Below are 26,071 nucleotides of genomic sequence, written 5' to 3'. Positions count from 1 at the left end.
TGTGTGTGTGTGTGTGTGACTATGTGTGTGTGTGTGTGTGTGTGTGTGTGTGTGTGTGTGACTATGTGTGTGTGTGTGTGTGTGTGACCCTGTGTGTGTGTGTGTGTGTGTGTGTGAGACCCTGTGTGTGTGTGTGTGTGTGAGACCCTGTGTGTGTGTGTGTGTGTGTGTGTGTGTGTGACCCTGTGAGTGTGTGTGTGTGTGACCCTGTGTGTGTGTGTGTGTGTGTGACCCTGTGTGTGTGTGTGTGTGTGTGTGTGTCTGTGTGTGTGTGTGTGTGTGACCCTGTGTGTGTGTGTGTGTGTGACCCTGTGTGTGTGTGTGTGTGTGACCCTGTGTGTGTGTGTGTGTGTGTGACCCTGTGTGTGTGTGTGTGTGTGTGTGTCTGTGTGTGTGTGTGTGTGTGACCCTGTGTGTGTGTGTGTGTGTGTGTGTGTGTGTGACCCTGTGTGTGTGTGTGTGTGTGTCTGTGTGTGTGTGTGTGTGTGTGTGACCCTGTGTGTGTGTGTGTGTGTGTGACCCTGTGTGTGTGTGTGTGTGTGTGTGTGTTTGTATATGTGTGTGTGTGTGTGTGTGTGTGTGTCTGTGTGTGTATATGTGTGTGTGTGTGTGTTTGTGTGTGTATATGTGTGTGTGTGTGTGTGTGTCTGTGTGTGTATATGTGTGTGTGTGTGTGTGTTTGTGTGTGTATATGTGTGTGTGTGTGTGTGTGTGTGTGTGTGTGTGTGTCTGTGTGTGTGTGTGTGCGTGTGTCTGTGTCTGTGTCTGTGTATAGTGTGTATATGTGTGTGTGTGTGTGTGTGTGTGTGTCTGTGTATAGTGTGTATGATGTGTATAGTGTGTATAGTGTGTGTAGTGTGTATAGTGTGTATAGTGTGTGTAGTGTGTATAGTGTGTATAGTGTGTGTGTGTGTGTGTGTGTATAGTGTGTAAAGTGTGTATAGTGTGTGTGTAGTGTGTGTAGTGTGTATAGTGTGTATAGTGTGTGTGTGTGTGTGTGTGTGTGTGTGTGTATAGTGTGTGTAGTGTGTATAGTGTGTGTAGTGTGTGTGTAGTGTGTGTGTAGTGTGTGTAGTGTGTATAGTGTGTATAGTGTGTATATAGTGTGTATAATGTGTATAGTGTGTATAGTGCGTGTAGTGTGTGTAGTGTGTATAGTGTGTATAGTGTGTGTACTGTGTGTAGTGTGTGTAGTGTGTGTAGTGTGTGTAGTGTGTATAGTGTGTATAGTGTGTATAGTGTGTGTAGTGTGTATAGTGTGTGTAGTGTATGTAGTGTGTGTAGTTGTGTAGTGTGTGTAGTGTGTGTAGTGTATGTAGTGTGTGTAGTGTGTATAGTGTGTATAGTGTGTGTAGTGTGTATAGTGTGTATAGTGTGTATAGTGTGTATAGTGTGTGTAGTGTGTGTAGTGTGTATAGTGTGTATAGTGTGTATAGTGTGTGTAGTGTGTGTAGTGTGTGTAGTGTGTATAGTGTATGTAGTGTGTGTAGTGTGTGTAGTGTGTGTAGTGTGTATAGTGTGTATAGTGTGTATAGTGTGTATAGTGTGTGTAGTGTGTATAGTGTGTGTAGTGTGTGTAGTGTGTATAGTGTGTATAGTGTGTATAGTGTGTGTAGTGTGTGTAGTGTGTGTAGTGTGTGTAGTGTATGTAGTGTGTGTAGTGAGTGTAGTGTGTGTAGTGTGTATAGTGTGTATAGTGTGTATAGTGTGTATACTGTGTATACTGTGTGTAGTGTGTATAGTGTGTATTGTGTGTGTAGTGTGTGTAGTGTGTGTAGTGTGTGTAGTGTGTGTAGTGTATGTAGTGTGTGTAGTGTGTAGTGTGTGTAGTGTGTATAGTGTGTGTAGTGTGTGTAGTGTGTAGTGTGTGTAGTGTGTATAGTGTGTATAGTGTGTATAGTGTGTATAGTGTGTATAGTGTGTGTGTAGTGTGTATAGTGTGTATAGTGTGTATAGTGTGTGTAGTGTGTGTAGTGTGTGTAGTGTGTAGTGTGTGTAGTGTGTATAGTGTGTATAGTGTGTGTAGTGTGTGTAGTGTGTGTAGTGTGTGTAGTGTGTGTTGTGTGTGTAGTGTGTGTTGTGTGTGTAGTGTGTGTTGTGTGTGTAGTGTGTGTTGTGTGTGTAGTGTGTGTTGTGTGTGTAGTGTGTACTCTTTTGACAATAATAATAGAGCGATGAATCATTCTGTCGACAATTTATTCCAGAACAAATGTTTCAAGCCTCGAGTCGACTAAATATTAGATATAAATAAATATTAGATCTAATAAATAAATATTAGATATAAATAAATATTAGATATGAATAAATATTAGATATAAATAAATATTAGACGTAATTACGATTTTCACATTGATCAGGTTTTCCTTTATATTTCATGACTTTGCAATAACGTCTCCACAGCGAGGAGCGAGCGGCCGACCTCCAGAAAAGTTACGTAGTGAAGCTTTAAAGTGTCCTGGCCCCTGAGCTCGCCGGGGGCCCCTTGGGTGGCCTGACAGAGCAAACGGTCACACACGGTTCTAGCCCCTGAGCTCGCCGGGGGCCCCTGGGTGACCTGACCAAGCAGACGGTCACACACGGTTCTGGCCCCTGAGCTGGCCGGGGGCCCCTGGGTGACCTGACAGAGCAGACGGTCACACACGGTTCTGGCCCCTGAGCTGGCCGGGGGCCCCTGGGGTGACCTGACCGAGCAGACGGTCACACACGGTTCTGGCCCCTGAGCTGGCCGGGGGCCCCTGGGTGACCTGACAGAGCAGACGGTCACACACGGTTCTGGCCCCTGAGCTGGCCGGGGGCCCCTGGGTGACCTGACAGAGCAGACGGTCACACACGGTTCTGGCCCCTGAGCTGGCCGGGGGCCCCTGGGGTGACCTGACCGAGCAGACGGTCACACACGGTTCTGGCCCCTGAGCTGGCCGGGGGCCCCTGGGTGACCTGACAGAGCAGACGGTCACACACGGTTCTGGCCCCTGAGCTGGCCGGGGGCCCCTGGGTGACCTGACAGAGCAGGGCCCTTGGCCGGGGGCCCCTGGGTGACCTGACAGAGCAGACGGTCACACACGGTTCTGGCCCATGAGCTGGCCGGGGGCCCCTGGGTGACCTGACAGAGCAGACGGTCACACACGGTTCTGGCCCCTGAGCTGGCCGGGGGCCCCTGGGTGACCTGACAGAGCAGGGCCCTTGGCCGGGGGCCCCTGGGTGACCTGACAGAGCAGACGGTCACACACGGTTCTGGCCCCTGAGCCCTGAGCTCGCCGGGGGCCCCTGGGTAACCTGACAGAGCAGACGGTCACACACGGTTCTGGCCCCTGAGCTGGCCGGGGGCCCCTTGGGTGACCTGACCGAGCAGACGGTCACACACGGTTCTGGCCCCTGAGCTGGCCGGGGGCCCCTGGGTGACCTGACAGAGCAGACGGTCACACACGGTTCTGGCCCCTGAGCTGGCCGGGGGCTCCTGGGTGACCTGACAGAGCAGACGGTCACACACGGTTCTGGCCCCTGAGCTCTGAGCTGGCCGGGGGCCCCTTGGGTGACCTGACCGAGCAGACGGTCACACACGGTTCTGGCCCCTGAGCTGGCCGGGGGCCCCTGGGTGACCTGACAGAGCAGACAGTCACACACGGTTCTGGCCCCTGAGCTTGCCGGGGGCCCCTGGGGTGACCTGACAGAGCAGACGGTCACACACGGTTCTGGCCCCTAAGCTGGCCGGGGGCCCCTGGGTGACCTGACAGAGCAGATGGTTACACATGGTTCTGGCCTCTGAGCCCTGAGCTGGCCGGGGGCCCCTGGGTGACCTGACAGAGCCGACAGTCACACACGGTTCTGGCCCCTGAGCTGGCCAGGGGCCCCTGGGTGCTGGTGTGTGTGTGTGGGACTGACTTGTTGAAGTTGATGATCTGGATGATGACCTCTTGGGGCGCGGCCTGGTCCCAGTGCAGCGTGTAGCCCTTGGACAGAGTGACCACCGGTTGGAACTGCTGGTAGTGCTTCTTCTTGCCCACAGCGCCCTCTAGTGTCAGGGGCCGGGTCGGGTACTCGTCCCTCACCATCTGCATCACCAGGTTGGCCGGGTTCCGGATCTGGACGTAGATCTGAGGGAGGGGCCAGTTCAGAGGTTTATGTATATCATTTATGATCCTGTCATAGTGTTTTTGTGGTTATTGATCAGTGTTTAAACGGTTTAAAACGGAGATAAAAAGCTAATTAATTTATTTTAACAGAAGAAATTAACCGATTGTGATTGAAACGAAGAGTTAAATCACATTATGTCACTTGATCTCATGTCACGGTGCAGAAAAAACTAAATAAAAAACAATATATCGTGAATGTTGCTTTGAAAATGTGAAAAAATTGAAAATGTGAAAAAATTGAATGGAGTTTATATTTTAGAGTAAAAAATGCAAAAAGAAACAAAAAAGGCTGATTAGAAATTTAAATGACAAAATTGTATGCGTTAAATAAGGGTCTAATGTAGATATTTCTGCATTTTTGTGATTAATTTGACACATTATGCATTTGTCTAATAAACAAACCTCAAACTAATGCGTTTGAACACGTTTCTGTTGGATTGACATAACAGCGTCCGAACGTCGTTATTAAGATTGTCGTTTTTCTCGATTTCGCCCGGCGCTTTGACAATACGAGCGATAATACTAAAAATACTTTTGAGTTTCTTGTAGTTCATATTTCAGAGTCTGAGAATGAAAAGGGCACGAGTGACGTTCCATTAGATTAAACAACTGAACATTTAATACTTTTATAAAACGTATCGTCAGCCTCAGCGATGTGAGTGACAGGCGGATTCGACCAATCACAAGAGAGCAGATTTACAGAAGAAGGAGGGGACTTCAAGGCACAAAAACGACACCAAACTTTACATGAATCACATCAAAATTGTGTGATTTTCTTTCTATTTTCTACATTTTTCACATTCCATATCAACTTCAATGGTTTTATTTCATGCTCAGGATTTGATCTTTATTTCTGGAGTGATCTGACGATTAAAATGTTGTGTAATTTGAGTAAACTACGAGGAATTTGATGAGGAAAATGAGGCAAAAATCACAAAATAATGTTCTAAATTGAGCAATTACTAAAAATCCACTGATTAAAACAAGTCACCAGCTTTTTTTTACGGCCAGATTAATTTCGTGGCTGTAAACACCAGACAAACACCCAAATCAGATCTAATTATTGTGTTTTATGATTATTCTTGTCTGTAAATGTGGCCAGTTTGTAGTATTTAGTCACTTTTTAGAGTAGTAGAGTAGTTTTCAGACTGTATACTACTACTTGAGTAATAAATATTTTAGCATTTCATTTAAATATCATACAGTTGTAGTAAGTTGAAAGCTTCTTCTCATCTACATTTAATAAATTGCTAGATATGAATGAATCTTCAGTAGAGAATCCACTGGATGAATCACACGCTGACACTGCAGGGTAAACTACAGCGGGGCCCCCACCTGTGCGTAGCGGCCGCTGCAGATGGCCCCGCGCCACTCGGGCACGTCGATGCAGTCGGGGTGGCGCAGGAGCCAGTTGTCCTCTTTGACCAGGAAGGCCCCCGGGTACTGGCTCAGGGACCCGTCCGTGTCGTGGAGGACGGTGGTCTTGTCCCCATCCATCTGCATGTGGCTGAACCAGGGGCCCACCTCCCCGAAGAAGAGCCGCGAGGAGAGCTGGGGGGGGGGGACACGGCAGCAGAGTGAGAAAGGGCCCCGGAACGGCAGCAGAGTGAGGTGGGAAAAGGGCCCCGGAACGGCAGCAGAGTGAGGCGGGGAAAGGGCCCCGGAACGGCAGCAGAGTGAGGTGGGAAAAGGGCCCCGGAACAGCAGCAGAGTGAGGCGGGGAAAGGGCCCCGGAACGGCAGAAACCAGAGTCGAATGTAAAAGAAGAGTTTAAGTCAAGGTGAGCATTTGTTCTAGCGTCATAACATTTTTACAGTGCACTTCCTGGTTTTAAACGGTTTATTTTTAGGTATAATTAGACGCAGACAGCACACAGCAGTCTCACTTTGACCCCAACTGCCATATATTTGTAAGAAATGAGCAAAGTTCCTTTAAATTAGCCAAATAAGTGTAAACAAGTCCTCGGTTGGTATTTTTACAGTGTAGGAACCTCTTGGAGTTACAGGGACGTTTCTTCAGGTCTCTAAGGTCTCTAGGGTCTCAAGGGCTCTAGGGGCTCTAAGGTCTCTAAGGGTTCTAAGGTCACTAAGGGTTCTAGGTTTCAAGGGCTATAGGGGCTCTAAGGGTTCTAAGGTCTCTAAGGGTTCTGAGATCTCTAAGGGTTCTAAGGTCTCAAGGGGCTCTAAGGTTCTCAGGGTTCTAAGTTCTCTAAGGGCTCTAAGGGTTCTAAGGTCTCTAAGGGTTCTAGGGGCTCTAAGGGTTCTAAGGTCTCTAAGGGTTCTAAGGTATCAAGGGCTCTAAGGGTTCTAAGGTATCAAAGGCTCTAGGGGCTCTAAGGGTTCTAAGGGCTCTAAGGTCTCAAGGGCTCTAGGGGCTCTAAGGGTTCTAAGGGCTCTAAGGTCTCAAAGGCTCTAGGGGCTCTAAGGGTTCTAAGATCTCTAAGGTCTCAAAGGCTCTAGGGGCTCTAAGGTTTCAAAGGTCTCTAAGGTGTCAAAGGCTCTAGGGGCTCTAAGGGTTCTAAGGTCTCAAAGACTCTAGGGGCTCTAAGGGTTCTAAGGGCTCTAAGGTCTCTATGTCTCACAAGTGCGCTTTATGTTTTAATGTTGGGGAAATTTGAGCTGCAACAAATGAGTTTCAGAGTTCAGCCCTTATTTTACGCCAAAAGTCAAAGTCAAAAGGTCATTTTTGGTTCTCATTGGAAGTTATGCTTTTTGCTGTGGGCGTGTTTCGTGAGGAGTCGACGCCCCAAAGACACTGACCGGGACCTGCTCGAAGATGAGCTGGGACACGTTGTTGTTGGGGCAGCTCTGCCACGAGTTGTTGAGCCTGAAGGCGATGGCGCTGGTGTGGCGCCCGTCCAGAGCGCTGAACTTACGGAACGTGCAGTTGTGGACGCGGATGGGCCCGTCGTACACCTGCATGCCCCGCATCGGGAAGTTTCTGCGGGACACACGGCAACACAACGGCAACACAACGTCAACACAACGTCAACACAACAAGACTCGCCTTTGAGAGTCACACAATGCTCCTTTTCCAAGCCGTGGTTCGCTCTGGAGCAGGAAGCATTTTAAAGACCTTTAAAGGGGAAACACTGTGCATTCTTGTGGCTTTATTGGGCTTTTAAACATTCAAAAGGAGCGATATTTGCTCAGAAAAGAGGAGCTCGTAAACAGGTTTAATGAAACGAGCATGAATGAAGCTAAATGCAACGCCAGCATTTTGATGAGGGGGAAACAAAACCCGGTTAAAAGCTCGTAAAAGTTAAACTTAGCATAATCTGTCCTTAAAATGTAAAAATGTTTGGCTTGTTACCCTCGCCAAGACTACATGCGTGTCCTTTACGTCGCGGATTATTCTTTCCTTTTGGGTTTTACTGAACGGTTTTATTGTCGTATTCTGCGAGGAAAGGATGCACCGAGTGGACGTCATCTTCAGGTGTTTGAGGGCTTGACGTGGTGTACTTTGGACCAGGTTTAGTCCCAGTTTTGGTGTAAAGAATGTGCCTAAACGTCGTTAGGCTAAACCAATCAGGCGCTACCGTCGCTAACCGTTCTAACCAGAGATTTTTTTCCACAGGACGACAAAACCTTGGACAAACTTGACTCTAAATTAAGCGCTGAAACTGCAGAGAACGCCGCGCACCATGAGGACGATTCCAGGTACCAACAGAGGCACGCGTACGTCAGTTTGAGAACCGCTACTCTTCCGTTCTAACCCATCTACGCCTAAGGGTTCTAGGGGCTCTAAGGGTTCTTAGAGCCCCTAGAATAGCTCGCTGATGTAAAACTGAGGTGTGGACTCCCGATTAGACCTAGTTCTGAGGGTCTGCGAGGTCCGAGTCAGAGGATTGTGATGGTTTTGGTCAAGGCTAAGGTCTCTTGTGCGGTTAGGTTTGGTGTAGCCTTGATCAAAAGACTCTCTGGATCTGGAGTTGGTTTGGGAGGTGTACGTAGAAGGGTTATGAGGGGTTTGGTTGAAGGTCTGGTTCTGATCTTGGTTTAAGCTGATTTCTGATTTCTTGGACTGTCGGGGTCAGTTCTTCATTGGTTTTCCTCATATTTATCCGGTCGGCGCTTTAGTGTTGCTGCAAACCAAATAATGTCCGACTCAGCTGATCTGTTGTGTGGAGTTCCTCATATAATTCCCCTGGGAATGATCATTAAAGAGTTTAGTGATGTGTCCTATCACCTGTTCGCTGACGATATTCAGCTCTATTGCTCTTTTAAACCTTCTGAGATCCAGAAGCTGAACTCCTTGGTCAGTTGTTTAGTGCAAATTAAACAATGGCTGAGTAAAAACTCCTTGCAGCTAAATGCTGACAAAACAGAAACTCTGATTATTGCCCCTGATGATGCCATTCCAGGGATAAACCAGTACTTGGGTGTTTTAGGTCAGACTGCTAAACCAAGTCTTAGAAACTTGGGTGTTGTCTTTGACAAAGACATGTCTTTAGAGCACCACTCCAAGCTGTTGATGAGGAACTGTTTCTTTCAGTTGAGGAAAATCTCTAAGCTCAGGAAAATGGTGTCTCAAAATGACCTGGAACTTATAATTCATGCATTTGTGTCTTCACGTTTAGACTATTGTAACAGTTTGTTTTCCTGTCTTAACAAGAAGGAACTCTCGTCTGCAGCTGGTCCAGAACTCTGCAGCGAGGATCTTAACCCGCACAAATAGAAGGGCCCACATTTCACCCATTCTTAAAGCCCTTCACTGGAGCCGGTCTCCTACCGGATACAGTTTAAAATTCTTGTTTTAACTTTTAGAGCTTTAAATGGTCAGGTCCCATCGTACATCAGCAATCTGATTAAACCGTACACTCCCTCTCGCTCACTAAGGTCCTTGGACCAGGAACTGTTGCTGGTTCCTCGCGCCCGTTTTCGGACCAGAGGAGACAGATCCTTCCAGGCTGTTGCCCCCAGACTCTGGAACGATCTTCCGTTCTCCCTACGGTCACTGGACTCAGTTACTGCTTTTAAGGGTCAGCTTAAAACCTTTTTATTTAGTCGAGCCTTTTAATTGCATTTGTTTTAGCGGCTGATTTTACTGTATATTGTTGTATATGTATTGTTCACTGTAAGTTTTTTGTGTTTTTATTGTTTTATTCTGTGTTTTGTGAAGCACTTTGTGACCTCTGTCTGTGAAAGGTGCTATATAAATAAAATTTACTTACTTACTTACTTACTATCTCTGACAAACAAACAGGTTTCACTCCTTAACTTCACTTATAAACGTGGCGTGGACGTTAGGCTGTGTGGGCGGGACTTACACGCCGCGGGGCAGGGAGCGGCCCTTCAGGTCCATCCCGCCGGGGCCCCACACGCCGCCCGGCTGGGGGCTCCCCCGGTTGTCGCTCTCGCCCACAAACAGAGAGTTGACGACCTGCTGGTGGGAGCCGTCGTCGTCCGGGAACGTGCCGCCGCTAACACAACAGCAGAGTGAGTTACAGCTCAAAACATCATGACGAGGGCGGGACAAAAGACGTAATCAGGAACTAATTATATGTAGTTTACTGTTTAAAATAAGATTCAGTTCACGGAGCATATTTTACCTGAGAACTTAAAGTGTCCGTGACAGGATGGACTGAAATGCAGTTTATTATCTTTAAAAGAATTATCTAGAAATGATAATAAATGTTATTCCAGAGTAGCTCATGTTTCAGGTTTATAATTTCACTTCCTGGTTGTAATTGATGACATCACTCGAGGAATTTACCCAGCAAACACACGGAAAAAACTCATCTAAAGTCACTTTTTTTTAATTTGATGAATGAAAATAAATGAGTGTACCTTTATTTTCTCAAAAAAGTAGTTCCTTTGTGTAAATTATGCACAAACTGGAATCGACTTTTCTCCAAAAACACCTGCTTGATTGTTGTAAAACTATCATTTGTACGTACAACAAGTATAAATACACCAAATAAAGTCCAAATTAGAAAACCATAAAAACCTATCATACTTCGCTTTAATAATTTGAAAACACAAAATAACCTCAAATTTGTGTAATAAAGTAATTTTTTTCATGCCCTAGTGCAAATATATTGTAAAAGCATCTCTTAGGCTTAAATAAATGCACACAGTAGTCTCATTTTGACCCTAAGACTTAGGGTCAAAATGAGACTACTGTGTGCATTTATTTATTAAGTGTTTTATCGTCCGTGAACCAGGACGTGTGTAGTTAGCAAGCTAGCTGTTGTTAGCATTAGCGTGACGGTAAAAATCAACTCTGGCCTCCAAAAGTCGTCAAAAGAGCTGATAAACTCATCGAGGTGAATTCATTACAATGGTTGGAATGTGTTAGAAAATTGGTTGATAAGTTTCCACTGCTGCAGAGTTTAAAATGAACTAATGTTATAACACGATGTGAAGCGCGTTATAACACGATGTGAAGTGCGTTATAACACGATGTGAAGTGCGTTATAACACGATGTGAAGCGCGTTATAACACGATGTGAAGCACGTTATAGCACGATGTGAAGCACGTTATAACACGATGTGAAGCGCGTTATAACACGATGTGAAGCGCGTTATAACACAATGTGAAGCACGTTATAACACGATGTGAAGCGCGTTATAGCACGATGTGAAGCACGTTATAGCACGATGTGAAGCACGTTATAGCACGATGTGAAGCACGTTATAACACGATGCGAAGCGCGTTATAACATGATGTGAAGCGCGTTATAACACGATGTGAAGCACGTTATGACACGATGCGAAGCGCTGTATGACACGATGTGAAGCACGTTATAGCACGATGTGAAGCACGTTATAGCACGATGCGAAGCGCGTTATAACACGATGCGAAGCGCGTTATAACACGATGCGAAGCGCGTTATAACACGATGCGAAGCGCGTTATAACACGATGTGAAGCACGTTATGACACGATGTGAAGCACGTTATGACACGGTGTGAAGCGCGTTATGACACGATGTGAAGCACGTTATGACAGGATGTGAAGCACGTTATTAACACGATGCGAAGTGCGTTATGACACGATGTGAAGCGCGGTATGACACGATGCGAAAGGCGTTCAAACACGATGCGAAGCACGTTATGACACGATGCGAATCGCGTTATGACACGATGTGAAGCGCGTTATGACACGATGTGAATCGCGTTATAACACGATGTGAAGCGCGTTATAACACGATGTGAAGCACGTTATGACACGATGTGAAGGACGATGTGAAGCGCGTTATGACACAATGCGAAGCGCGTTATAACACGATGCGAAGCGCGTTATAACACGATGCGAAGCGCGTTATAACACGATGTGAAGCGCGTTATGACACGATGCGAAGCGCGTTATGACACGATGCGAAGCGCGTTATAACACGATGTGAAACACGTTATGACACGATGTGAAGCGCGTTATGACACGATTTGAAGCGCGTTATAACACGATGTAAAGCACGTTATGACAAGATGTGAATCGCGTTATGACACGATGCGAAGCGCGTTTTGACACGATGCGAAGCGCGTTATGACACGATGCGAAGCGCGTTATGACACGATGTAAAGCACGTTATGACACGATGTGAAGCGCGTTATGACACGATGTGAAGCGCGTTATAACACGATGTGAAGCGCGTTATAACACGATGCGAAGCGGGTTATGACACGATGCGAAGCGCGTTATGACACGATGCGAAGCGCGTTATAACACGATGTAAAGCACGTTATAACACGATGTGAAGCGCGTTATAACACGATGCGAAGCGCGTTATGACACGATGCGAAGCGCGTTATGACACGATGCGAAGCGCGTTATGACACGATGTGAAGCGCGACATAACACGATGCGAAGCGCGTTATGACACGATGCGAAGCGCGTTATGACACGATGTAAAGCGCGTTATGACACGATGTGAAGCGCATTATGACACGATGTGAATCGCGTTATGACACGATGCGAAGCGCGTTATAACACGATGCGAAGCACGTTATGACACGATGCGAAGCGCGTTATAACACGATGTGAAGCGCGTTATAACACGATGTGAAGCGCGTTATAACACGATGTGAAGCGCGTTATAACACGATGCGAAGCGCGTTATGACACGATGCGAAGCGCGTTATGACACGATGCGAAGCGCGTTATGACACGATGTGAAGCGCGACATAACACGATGCGAAGCGCGTTATGACACGATGCGAAGCGCGTTATGACACGATGTAAAGCACGTTATGACACGATGTGAAGCGCATTATGACACGATGCGAATCGCGTTATGACACGATGCGAAGCGCGTTATAACACGATGTGAAGCACGTTATGACACGATGCGAAGCGCGTTATAACACGATGTGAAGCGCGTTATAACACGATGCGAAGTGCGTTATGACACGATGCGGAGCGCGTTATAACACGATGTGAAGCGCGTTATAACACAATGCGAAGTGCGTTATGATATGATGTGAAGCATGTTATGACACGATGCGAAGCGCGTTATAACACGATGTGAAGCGCGTTATGACACGATGTGAAGCGCGTTATGACACGATGCGAATCGCGTTATAACACGATGCGAAGCGCGTTATGACACGATGCGAAGCGCGTTATGACACAATGCGAAGCGCGTTATGACACGATGTGAAGCACGACATAACACGATGCGAAGCGCGTTATGACACGATGCGAAGTGCGTTATAACACGATGTGAAGCACGTTATGACACGATGTGAAGCGCGTTATGACACGATGTGAAGCGCGTTATAACACGATGTAAAGCACGTTATGACACGATGTGAATCGTGTTATGACACGATGCGAAGCGAGTTATAACACGATGTGAAGCGCGTTATAACACGATGCGAAGTGCGTTATAACACGATGCGAAGCGCGTTATAACACAATGTGAAGCACGTTATGACACGATGTGAAACACGTTATGACACGATGTGAAGCACGATGTGAAGCGCGTTATGACACGATGCAAAACGCGTTATAACACGATGCGAAGCGCGTTATGACACGATGCGAAGCGCGTTATGACACGATGCAAAGCACGTTATGACACGATGTGAAGCGCGTTATGACACGATGCGAATCGCGTTATAACACGATGTGAAGCGCGTTATAACACGATGTGAAGCGCGACATAACACGATGCGAAGCGCGTTATGACACGATGCGAAGCGCGTTATGACACGATGTAAAGCACGTTATGACACGATGTGAAGCGCATTATGACACGATGTGAATCGCGTTATGACACGATGCGAAGCGCGTTATAACACGATGAGAAGCGTGTCATAACACGATGCGAAGTGCGTTATAACACGATGTGAAGCACGTTATGACACGATGCGAAGCGCGTTATAACACGATGTGAAGCGCGTTATAACACGATGCGAAGTGCGTTATTACACGATGCGGAGCGCGTTATAACACGATGTGAAGCGCGTTATAACACAATGCGAAGTGCGTTATGATATGATGTGAAGCATGTTATGACACGATGCGAAGCGCGTTATAACACGATGTGAAGCGCGTTATGACACGATGTGAAGCGCGTTATGACACGATGCGAATCGCGTTATAACACGATGCGAAGCGCGTTATGACACGATGCGAAGCGCGTTATGACACAATGCGAAGCGCGTTATGACACGATGTAAAGCACGTTATGACACGATGTGAAGCGCGTTATGACACGATGGGAAGCGCGTTATAACACGATGTAAAGCACGTTATGACACGATGTGAATCGTGTTATGACACGATGCAAAGCGAGTTATAACACGATGTGAAGCGCGTTATAACACGATGCGAAGTGCGTTATAACACGATGCGAAGCGCGTTATAACACAATGTGAAGCACGTTATGACACGATGTGAAGCACGTTATGACACGATGTGAAGCACGATGTGAAGCGCGTTATGACACGATGCAAAACGCGTTATAACACGATGCGAAGCGCGTTATGACACGATGCGAAGCGCGTTATAACGCGATGCGAAGCGCGTTATAACACGATTTTAAGCGCGTTATAATACGATGCGAAGCGCGTTATGATACGATGCGAAGCGCGTTATGACACGATGTGAAGCACGTTATAACACGATGCGAAGCGCGTTATGACACGATGCGAAGCACGTTATGACACGATGTGAAGCACGATGTGAAGCGCGTTATAACACGATGCGAAGCGCGTTATAACACGATGTGAAGCACGTTATGACAGGATGTGAAGCACGATGTGAAGCGCGTTATGACACGATGCGAAGCGCGTTATGACACTATGTAAAGCACGTTATGACATGATGCGAAGTGCGTTATAACGCGATGCGAAGCGCGTTATAACACGATGTGAAGCACGTTATGACACGATGCGAAGCGCGTTATAACACGATGTGAAGCGCGTTATAACACGATGCGAAGCGCGTTATGACACGATGCGAAGCGCGTTATGACACGATGCAAAGCGCTGTATGACACGATGCGAAGCACGTTATGACACGATGCGAAGCGCGTTATAACACGATGTGAAGCACGTTATGACACGATGTGAAGCGCGTTATGACATAATGCGAAGCGCGTTATAACACGATGCGAAGCGCGTTATAACACGATGTGAACCACGTTATGACACGATGTGAAGCACGATGTGAAGCGCGTTATGACACAATGCGAAGCGCTGTATGACACGATGCGACGCGCGTTATGACACGATGTGAAGCGTGTTATAACACGATGTGAAGCGCGTTCTAACACGATGCGAAGCGCGTTATGACACGATGCGAAGCGTGTTATGACACGATGCGAAGCGCGTTATGACACGATGCGAAGCACTTTATAACACGATGTGAAGCACGTTATGACACGATGTGAAGCGCGTTATGACACGATGTGAAGCGCGTTATGACACGATGTGAAGCGCGTTATAACACGATGTAAAGCACGTTATGACACGATGTGAATCGTGTTATGACACGATGCGAAGCGAGTTATAACACGATGTTAAGCGCGTTATAACACGATGCGAAGTGCGTTATAACACGATGCGAAGCGCGTTATAACACAATGTGAAGCACGTTATGACACGATGTGAAACACGTTATGACACGATGTGAAGCACGATGTGAAGCGCGTTATGACACGATGCAAAACGCGTTATAACACGATGCGAAGCGCGTTATGACACGATGCGAAGCGCGTTATGACACGACGCAAAGCACGTTATGACACGATGTGAAGCGCGTTATGACACGATGTGAATCGCGTTATGACACGATGCGAAGCGCGTTATAACACGATGAGAAGCGTGTTATAACACGATGCGAAGTGCGTTATAACACGATGTGAAGCACGTTATGACACGATGCGAATCGCGTTATAACACGATGTGAAGCGCGTTATAACACGATGCGAAGTGCGTTATGATATGATGTGAAGCATGTTATGACACGATGCGAAGCGCGTTATAACACGATGTGAAGCGCGTTATGACACGATGTGAAGCGCGTTATGACACGATGTGAAGCGCGTTATGACACGATGCGAATCGCGTTATGACACGATGCGCAGCGCGTTATGACACGATGCGAAGCGCGTTATGACACGATGTGAAGCGCGACATAACACGATGCGAAGCGCGTTATGACACGATGTAAAGCACGTTATGACACGATGCGAAGCGCGTTATAACACAATGTGAAGCACGTTATGACACGATGTGAAGCACGTTATAACACGATGTGAAGCACGATGTGAAGAGCGTTATGACACGATGCAAAACGCGTTATAACACGATGCGAAGCGCGTTATGACACGATGCGAAGCGCGTTATAACGCAATGCGAAGCGCGTTATAACACGATGAGAAGCGTGTTATAACACGATGCGAAGTGCGTTATAACACGATGTGAAGCACGTTATGACACGATGCGAATCACGTTATAACACGATGTGAAGCGCGTTATAACACGATGCGAAGTGCGTTATGACACGATGCGAAGCGCGTTATAACACGATGTGAAGCGCGTTATGACACGATGTGAAGCGCGTTATGACACGATGTGAAGCGCGTTATGACACGATGCGAATCGCGTTATGACACGATGCGCAGCGCGTTATGACACGATGCGAAGCGCGTTATGACACGATGTGAAGCGCGACATAACACGATGCGAAGCGCGTTATGACACGATGCGAAGCGCGTTATGACACGATGTAAAGCACGTTATGACACGATGTGAAGCGCGTTATGACACGATGTGAAGCGCGTTATAACACGATGTAAAGCACGTTATGATACGATGTGAATCGTGTTATGACACGATGCGAAGCGAGTTATAACACGATGTGAAGCGCGTTATAACACGATGCGAAGTGCGTTATAACACGATGCGAAGCGCGTTATAACACAATGTGAAGCACGTTATGACACGATGTGAAGCACGTTATGACACGATGTGAAGCACGATGTGAAGCGCGTTATGACACGATGCAAAACGCGTTATAACACGATGCGAAGCGCGTTATGACACGATGCGAAGCGCGTTATAACGCGATGCGAAGCGCGTTATAACACGATGTGAAGCGCGTTATAATACGATGCGAAGCGCGTTATGATACGATGCGAAGCGCGTTATGACACGATGTGAAGCACGTTATAACACGATGCGAAGCGCGTTATGACACGATGCGAAGCACGTTATGACACGATGTGAAGCACGATGTGAAGCGCGTTATGACACAATGCGAAGCGCGTTATAACACGATGCGAAGCGCGTTATAACACGATGTGAAGCACGTTATGACAGGATGTGAAGCACGATGTGAAGCGCGTTATGACACGATGCGAAGCGCGTTATGACACTATGTAAAGCACGTTATGACATGATGCGAAGTGCGTTATAACGCGATGCGAAGCGCGTTATAACACGATGCGAAGCGCGTTATAACACGATGTGAAGCGCGTTATGACACGATGCGAAGCGCGTTATGACACGATGCGAAGCGCGTTATAACACGATGTGAAACACGTTATGACACGATGTGAAGCGCGTTATGACACGATTTGAAGCGCGTTATAACACGATGTAAAGCACGTTATGACAAGATGTGAATCGCGTTATGACACGATGCGAAGCGCGTTTTGACACGATGCGAAGCGCGTTATGACACGATGCGAAGCGCGTTATGACACGATGTAAAGCACGTTATGACACGATGTGAAGCGCGTTATGACACGATGTGAAGCGCGTTATAACACGATGTGAAGCGCGTTATAACACGATGCGAAGCGGGTTATGACACGATGCGAAGCGCGTTATGACACGATGCGAAGCGCGTTATAACACGATGTAAAGCACGTTATAACACGATGTGAAGCGCGTTATAACACGATGCGAAGCGCGTTATGACACTATGCGAAGCGCGTTATGACACGATGCGAAGCGCGTTATGACACGATGTGAAGCGCGACATAACACGATGCGAAGCGCGTTATGACACGATGCGAAGCGCGTTATGACACGATGTAAAGCACGTTATGACACGATGTGAAGCGCATTATGACACGATGTGAATCGCGTTATGACACGATGCGAAGCGCGTTATAACACGATGTGAAGCACGTTATGACACGATGCGAAGCGCGTTATAACACGATGTGAAGCGCGTTATAACACGATGTGAAGCGCGTTATAACACGATGTGAAGCGCGTTATAACACGATGCGAAGCGCGTTATGACACGATGCGAAGCGCGTTATGACACGATGCGAAGCGCGTTATGACACGATGTGAAGCGCGACATAACACGATGCGAAGCGCGTTATGACACGATGCGAAGCGCGTTATGACACGATGTAAAGCACGTTATGACACGATGTGAAGCGCATTATGACACGATGCGAATCGCGTTATGACACGATGCGAAGCGCGTTATAACACGATGTGAAGCACGTTATGACACGATGCGAAGCGCGTTATAACACGATGTGAAGCGCGTTATAACACGATGCGAAGTGCGTTATGACACGATGCGGAGCGCGTTATAACACGATGTGAAGCGCGTTATAACACAATGCGAAGTGCGTTATGATATGATGTGAAGCATGTTATGACACGATGCGAAGCGCGTTATAACACGATGTGAAGCGCGTTATGACACGATGCGAAGCGCGTTATGACACGATGCGAATCGCGTTATAACACGATGCGAAGCGCGTTATGACACGATGCGAAGCGCGTTATGACACAATGCGAAGCGCGTTATGACACGATGTGAAGCACGACATAACACGATGCGAAGCGCGTTATGACACGATGCGAAGTGCGTTATAACACGATGTGAAGCACGTTATGACACGATGTGAAGCGCGTTATGACACGATGTGAAGCGCGTTATAACACGATGTAAAGCACGTTATGACACGATGTGAATCGTGTTATGACACGATGCGAAGCGAGTTATAACACGATGTGAAGCGCGACATAACACGATGTGAAGCGCGTTATGACACGATGTGAAGCGCGTTATAACACGATGTAAAGCACGTTATGACACGATGTGAATCGTGTTATGACACGATGCGAAGCGAGTTATAACACGATGTGAAGCGCGTTATAACACGATGCGAAGTGCGTTATAACACGATGCGAAGCGCGTTATAACACAATGTGAAGCACGTTATGACACGATGTGAAACACGTTATGACACGATGTGAAGCACGATGTGAAGCGCGTTATGACACGATGCAAAACGCGTTATAACACGATGCGAAGCGCGTTATGACACGATGCGAAGCGCGTTATGACACGATGCAAAGCACGTTATGACACGATGTGAAGCGCGTTATGACACGATGCGAATCGCGTTATAACACGATGTGAAGCGCGTTATAACACGATGTGAAGCGCGACATAACACGATGCGAAGCGCGTTATGACACGATGCGAAGCGCGTTATGACACGATGTAAAGCACGTTATGACACGATGTGAAGCGCATTATGACACGATGTGAATCGCGTTATGACACGATGCGAAGCGCGTTATAACACGATGAGAAGCGTGTCATAACACGATGCGAAGTGCGTTATAACACGATGTGAAGCACGTTATGACACGATGCGAAGCGCGTTATAACACGATGTGAAGCGCGTTATAACACGATGCGAAGTGCGTTATTACACGATGCGGAGCGCGTTATAACACGATGTGAAGCGCGTTATAACACAATGCGAAGTGCGTTATGATATGATGTGAAGCATGTTATGACACGATGCGAAGCGCGTTATAACACGATGTGAAGCGCGTTATGACACGATGTGAAGCGCGTTATGACACGATGCGAATCGCGTTATAACACGATGCGAAGCGCGTTATGACACGATGCGAAGCGCGTTATGACACAATGCGAAGCGCGTTATGACACGATGTAAAGCACGTTATGACACGATGTGAAGCGCGTTATGACACGATGGGAAGCGCGTTATAACACGATGTAAAGCACGTTATGACACGATGTGAATCGTGTTATGACACGATGTGAAGCACGTTATGACACGATGCGAAGCGCGTTATAACACGATGTGAAGCGCGTTATAACACGATGTGAAGCGCGTTATAACACGATGTGAAGCGCGTTATAACACGATGCGAAGCGCGTTATGACACGATGCGAAGCGCGTTGTGACACGATGCGAAGCGCGTTATGACACGATGTGAAGCGCGACATAACACGATGCGAAGCGCGTTATGACACGATGCGAAGCGCGTTATGACACGATGTAAAGCACGTTATGACACGATGTGAAGCGCATTATGACACGATGCGAATCGCGTTATGACACGATGCGAAGCGCGTTATAACACGATGTGAAGCACGTTATGACACGATGCGAAGCGCGTTATAACACGATGTGAAGCGCGTTATAACACGATGCGAAGTGCGTTATGACACGATGCGGAGCGCGTTATAACACGATGTGAAGCGCGTTATAACACAATGCGAAGTGCGTTATGATATGATGTGAAGCATGTTATGACACGATGCGAAGCGCGTTATAACACGATGTGAAGCGCGTTATGACACGATGTGAAGCGCGTTATGACACGATGCGAATCGCGTTATAACACGATGCGAAGCGCGTTATGACACGATGCGAAGCGCGTTATGACACAATGCGAAGCGCGTTATGACACGATGTGAAGCACGACATAACACGATGCGAAGCGCGTTATGACACGATGCGAAGTGCGTTATAACACGATGTGAAGCACGTTATGACACGATGTGAAGCGCGTTATGACACGATGTGAAGCGCGTTATAACACAATGCGAAGTGCGTTATGATATGATGTGAAGCATGTTATGACACGATGCGAAGCGCGTTATAACACGATGTGAAGCGCGTTATGACACGATGTGAAGCGCGTTATGACACGATGCGAATCGCGTTATAACACGATGCGAAGCGCGTTATGACACGATGCGAAGCGCGTTATGACACAATGCGAAGCGCGTTATGACACGATGTGAAGCACGACATAACACGATGCGAAGCGCGTTATGACACGATGCGAAGTGCGTTATAACACGATGTGAAGCACGTTATGACACGATGTGAAGCGCGTTATGACACGATGTGAAGCGCGTTATAACACGATGTAAAGCACGTTATGACACGATGTGAATCGTGTTATGACACGATGCGAAGCGAGTTATAACACGATGTGAAGCGCGACATAACACGATGTGAAGCGCGTTATGACACGATGTGAAGCGCGTTATAACACGATGTAAAGCACGTTATGACACGATGTGAATCGTGTTATGACACGATGCGAAGCGAGTTATAACACGATGCGAAGCGCGTTATAACACAATGTGAAGCACGTTATGACACGATGTGAAACACGTTATGACACGATGTGAAGCACGATGTGAAGCGCGTTATGACACGATGCAAAACGCGTTATAACACGATGCGAAGCGCGTTATGACACGATGCGAAGCGCGTTATGACACGATGCAAAGCACGTTATGACACGATGTGAAGCGCGTTATGACACGATGCGAATCGCGTTATAACACGATGTGAAGCGCGTTATAACACGATGTGAAGCGCGACATAACACGATGCGAAGCGCGTTATGACACGATGCGAAGCGCGTTATGACACGATGTAAAGCACGTTATGACACGATGTGAAGCGCATTATGACACGATGTGAATCGCGTTATGACACGATGCGAAGCACGTTATGACACGATGCGAAGCGCGTTATAACACGATGTGAAGCGCGTTATTACACGATGCGGAGCGCGTTATAACACGATGTGAAGCGCGTTATAACACAATGCGAAGTGCGTTATGATATGATGTGAAGCATGTTATGACACGATGCGAAGCGCGTTATAACACGATGTGAAGCGCGTTATGACACGATGTGAAGCGCGTTATGACACGATGCGAATCGCGTTATAACACGATGCGAAGCGCGTTATGACACGATGCGAAGCGCGTTATGACACGATGCGAAGTGCGTTATTACACGATGCGGAGCGCGTTATAACACGATGTGAAGCGCGTTATAACACAATGCGAAGTGCGTTATGATATGATGTGAAGCATGTTATGACACGATGCGAAGCGCGTTATAACACGATGTGAAGCGCGTTATGACACGATGTGAAGCGCGTTATGACACGATGCGAATCGCGTTATAACACGATGCGAAGCGCGTTATGACACGATGCGAAGCGCGTTATGACACAATGCGAAGCGCGTTATGACACGATGTAAAGCACGTTATGACACGATGTGAAGCGCGTTATGACACGATGGGAAGCGCGTTATAACACGATGTAAAGCACGTTATGACACGATGTGAATCGTGTTATGACACGATGCAAAGCGAGTTATAACACGATGTGAAGCGCGTTATAACACGATGCGAAGTGCGTTATAACACGATGCGAAGCGCGTTATAACACAATGTGAAGCACGTTATGACACGATGTGAAGCACGTTATGACACGATGTGAAGCACGATGTGAAGCGCGTTATGACACGATGCAAAACGCGTTATAACACGATGCGAAGCGCGTTATGACACGATGCGAAGCGCGTTATAACGCGATGCGAAGCGCGTTATAACACGATTTTAAGCGCGTTATAATACGATGCGAAGCGCGTTATGATACGATGCGAAGCGCGTTATGACACGATGTGAAGCACGTTATAACACGATGCGAAGCGCGTTATGACACGATGCGAAGCACGTTATGACACGATGTGAAGCACGATGTGAAGCGCGTTATAACACGATGCGAAGCGCGTTATAACACGATGTGAAGCACGTTATGACAGGATGTGAAGCACGATGTGAAGCGCGTTATGACACGATGCGAAGCGCGTTATGACACTATGTAAAGCACGTTATGACATGATGCGAAGTGCGTTATAACGCGATGCGAAGCGCGTTATAACACGATGTGAAGCACGTTATGACACGATGCGAAGCGCGTTATAACACGATGTGAAGCGCGTTATAACACGATGCGAAGCGCATTATGACACGATGCGAAGCGCGTTATGACACGATGCAAAGCGCTGTATGACACGATGCGAAGCACGTTATGACACGATGCGAAGCGCGTTATAACACGATGTGAAGCACGTTATGACACGATGTGAAGCGCGTTATGACATAATGCGAAGCGCGTTATAACACGATGCGAAGCGCGTTATAACACGATGTGAACCTCGTTATGACACGATGTGAAGCACGATGTGAAGCGCGTTATGACACAATGCGAAGCGCTGTATGACACGATGCGACGCGCGTTATGACACGATGTGAAGCGTGTTATAACACGATGTGAAGCGCGTTCTAACACGATGCGAAGCGCGTTATGACACGATGCGAAGCGCGTTATGACACGATGCGAAGCGCGTTATGACACGATGCGAAGCACTTTATAACACGATGTGAAGCACGTTATGACACGATGTGAAGCGCGTTATGACACGATGTGAAGCGCGTTATGACACGATGTGAAGCGCGTTATAACACGATGTAAAGCACGTTATGACACGATGTGAATCGTGTTATGACACGATGCGAAGCGAGTTATAACACGATGTTAAGCGCGTTATAACACGATGCGAAGTGCGTTATAACACGATGCGAAGCGCGTTATAACACAATGTGAAGCACGTTATGACACGATGTGAAACACGTTATGACACGATGTGAAGCACGATGTGAAGCGCGTTATGACACGATGCAAAACGCGTTATAACACGATGCGAAGCGCGTTATGACACGATGCGAAGCGCGTTATGACACGACGCAAAGCACGTTATGACACGATGTGAAGCGCGTTATGACACGATGTGAATCGCGTTATGACACGATGCGAAGCGCGTTATAACACGATGAGAAGCGTGTTATAACACGATGCGAAGTGCGTTATAACACGATGTGAAGCACGTTATGACACGATGCGAATCGCGTTATAACACGATGTGAAGCGCGTTATAACACGATGCGAAGTGCGTTATGATATGATGTGAAGCATGTTATGACACGATGCGAAGCGCGTTATAACACGATGTGAAGCGCGTTATGACACGATGTGAAGCGCGTTATGACACGATGTGAAGCGCGTTATGACACGATGCGAATCGCGTTATGACACGATGCGCAGCGCGTTATGACACGATGCGAAGCGCGTTATGACACGATGTGAAGCGCGACATAACACGATGCGAAGCGCGTTATGACACGATGTAAAGCACGTTATGACACGATGCGAAGCGCGTTATAACACAATGTGAAGCACGTTATGACACGATGTGAAGCACGTTATGACACGATGTGAAGCACGATGTGAAGAGCGTTATGACACGATGCAAAACGCGTTATAACACGATGCGAAGCGCGTTATGACACGATGCGAAGCGCGTTATAACGCAATGCGAAGCGCGTTATAACACGATGAGAAGCGTGTTATAACACGATGCGAAGTGCGTTATAACACGATGTGAAGCACGTTATGACACGATGCGAATCACGTTATAACACGATGTGAAGCGCGTTATAACACGATGCGAAGTGCGTTATGACACGATGCGAAGCGCGTTATAACACGATGTGAAGCGCGTTATGACACGATGTGAAGCGCGTTATGACACGATGTGAAGCGCGTTATGACACGATGCGAATCGCGTTATGACACGATGCGCAGCGCGTTATGACACGATGCGAAGCGCGTTATGACACGATGTGAAGCGCGACATAACACGATGCGAAGCGCGTTATGACACGATGCGAATCGCGTTATGACACGATGTAAAGCACGTTATGACACGATGTGAATCGCGTTATAACACGATGTGAAGCGCGTTATAACACGATGCGAAGTGCGTTATGATATGATGTGAAGCATGTTATGACACGATGCGAAGCGCGTTATAACACGATGTGAAGCGCGTTATGACACGATGTGAAGCGCGTTATGACACGATGTGAAGCGCGTTATGACACGATGCGAATCGCGTTATGACACGATGCGCAGCGCGTTATGACACGATGCGAAGCGCGTTATGACACGATGTGAAGCGCGACATAACACGATGCGAAGCGCGTTATGACACGATGTAAAGCACGTTATGACACGATGCGAAGCGCGTTATAACACAATGTGAAGCACGTTATGACACGATGTGAAGCACGTTATGACACGATGTGAAGCACGATGTGAAGAGCGTTATGACACGATGCAAAACGCGTTATAACACGATGCGAAGCGCGTTATGACACGATGCGAAGCGCGTTATAACGCAATGCGAAGCGCGTTATAACACGATGAGAAGCGTGTTATAACACGATGCGAAGTGCGTTATAACACGATGTGAAGCACGTTATGACACGATGCGAATCACGTTATAACACGATGTGAAGCGCGTTATAACACGATGCGAAGTGCGTTATGACACGATGCGAAGCGCGTTATAACACGATGTGAAGCGCGTTATGACACGATGTGAAGCGCGTTATGACACGATGTGAAGCGCGTTATGACACGATGCGAATCGCGTTATGACACGATGCGCAGCGCGTTATGACACGATGCGAAGCGCGTTATGACACGATGTGAAGCGCGACATAACACGATGCGAAGCGCGTTATGACACGATGCGAAGCGCGTTATGACACGATGTAAAGCACGTTATGACACGATGTGAAGCGCGTTATGACACGATGTGAAGCGCGTTATAACACGATGTAAAGCACGTTATGATACGATGTGAATCGTGTTATGACACGATGCGAAGCGAGTTATAACACGATGTGAAGCGCGTTATAACACGATGCGAAGTGCGTTATAACACGATGCGAAGCGCGTTATAACACAATGTGAAGCACGTTATGACACGATGTGAAGCACGTTATGACACGATGTGAAGCACGATGTGAAGCGCGTTATGACACGATGCAAAACGCGTTATAACACGATGCGAAGCGCGTTATGACACGATGCGAAGCGCGTTATAACGCGATGCGAAGCGCGTTATAACACGATGTGAAGCGCGTTATAATACGATGCGAAGCGCGTTATGATACGATGCGAAGCGCGTTATGACACGATGTGAAGCACGTTATAACACGATGCGAAGCGCGTTATGACACGATGCGAAGCACGTTATGACACGATGTGAAGCACGATGTGAAGCGCGTTATGACACAATGCGAAGCGCGTTATAACACGATGCGAAGCGCGTTATAACACGATGTGAAGCACGTTATGACAGGATGTGAAGCACGATGTGAAGCGCGTTATGACACGATGCGAAGCGCGTTATGACACTATGTAAAGCACGTTATGACATGATGCGAAGTGCGTTATAACGCGATGCGAAGCGCGTTATAACACGATGTTAAGCACGTTATGACACGATGCGAAGCGCGTT

The 26,071-nt window shown here is 47.3% G+C and overlaps 1 protein-coding gene across 1 annotated transcript in view; it reads right to left on the bottom strand.

Moving 5' to 3' along the window:
* Positions 1 to 26,071, bottom strand: part of cemip (cell migration inducing hyaluronidase 1) — a 138,318-nt gene that overhangs the window by 8,050 nt on the left and 104,197 nt on the right. Inside the window, exons 19-22 of the mRNA XM_072464929.1 lie at positions 9,400 to 9,552; positions 6,890 to 7,070; positions 5,466 to 5,681; positions 3,880 to 4,091 (exon numbers count right to left, since the gene is read on the bottom strand). Of these exons, the coding sequence (XP_072321030.1) occupies positions 3,880 to 4,091; positions 5,466 to 5,681; positions 6,890 to 7,070; positions 9,400 to 9,552 (762 nt within the window). The remainder of the gene's footprint in view (positions 1 to 3,879; positions 4,092 to 5,465; positions 5,682 to 6,889; positions 7,071 to 9,399; positions 9,553 to 26,071) is intronic.

Source organism: Eucyclogobius newberryi, unplaced genomic scaffold (genome assembly GCF_026437365.1).
Source record: "Eucyclogobius newberryi isolate DKJ021-1_F unplaced genomic scaffold, fEucNew1.0.hap1 SCAF_5, whole genome shotgun sequence".
Taxonomy (NCBI): Eukaryota; Metazoa; Chordata; class Actinopteri; order Gobiiformes; family Gobiidae; genus Eucyclogobius; species Eucyclogobius newberryi.
This window is presented reverse-complemented; position numbering and strand designations above follow the sequence as displayed.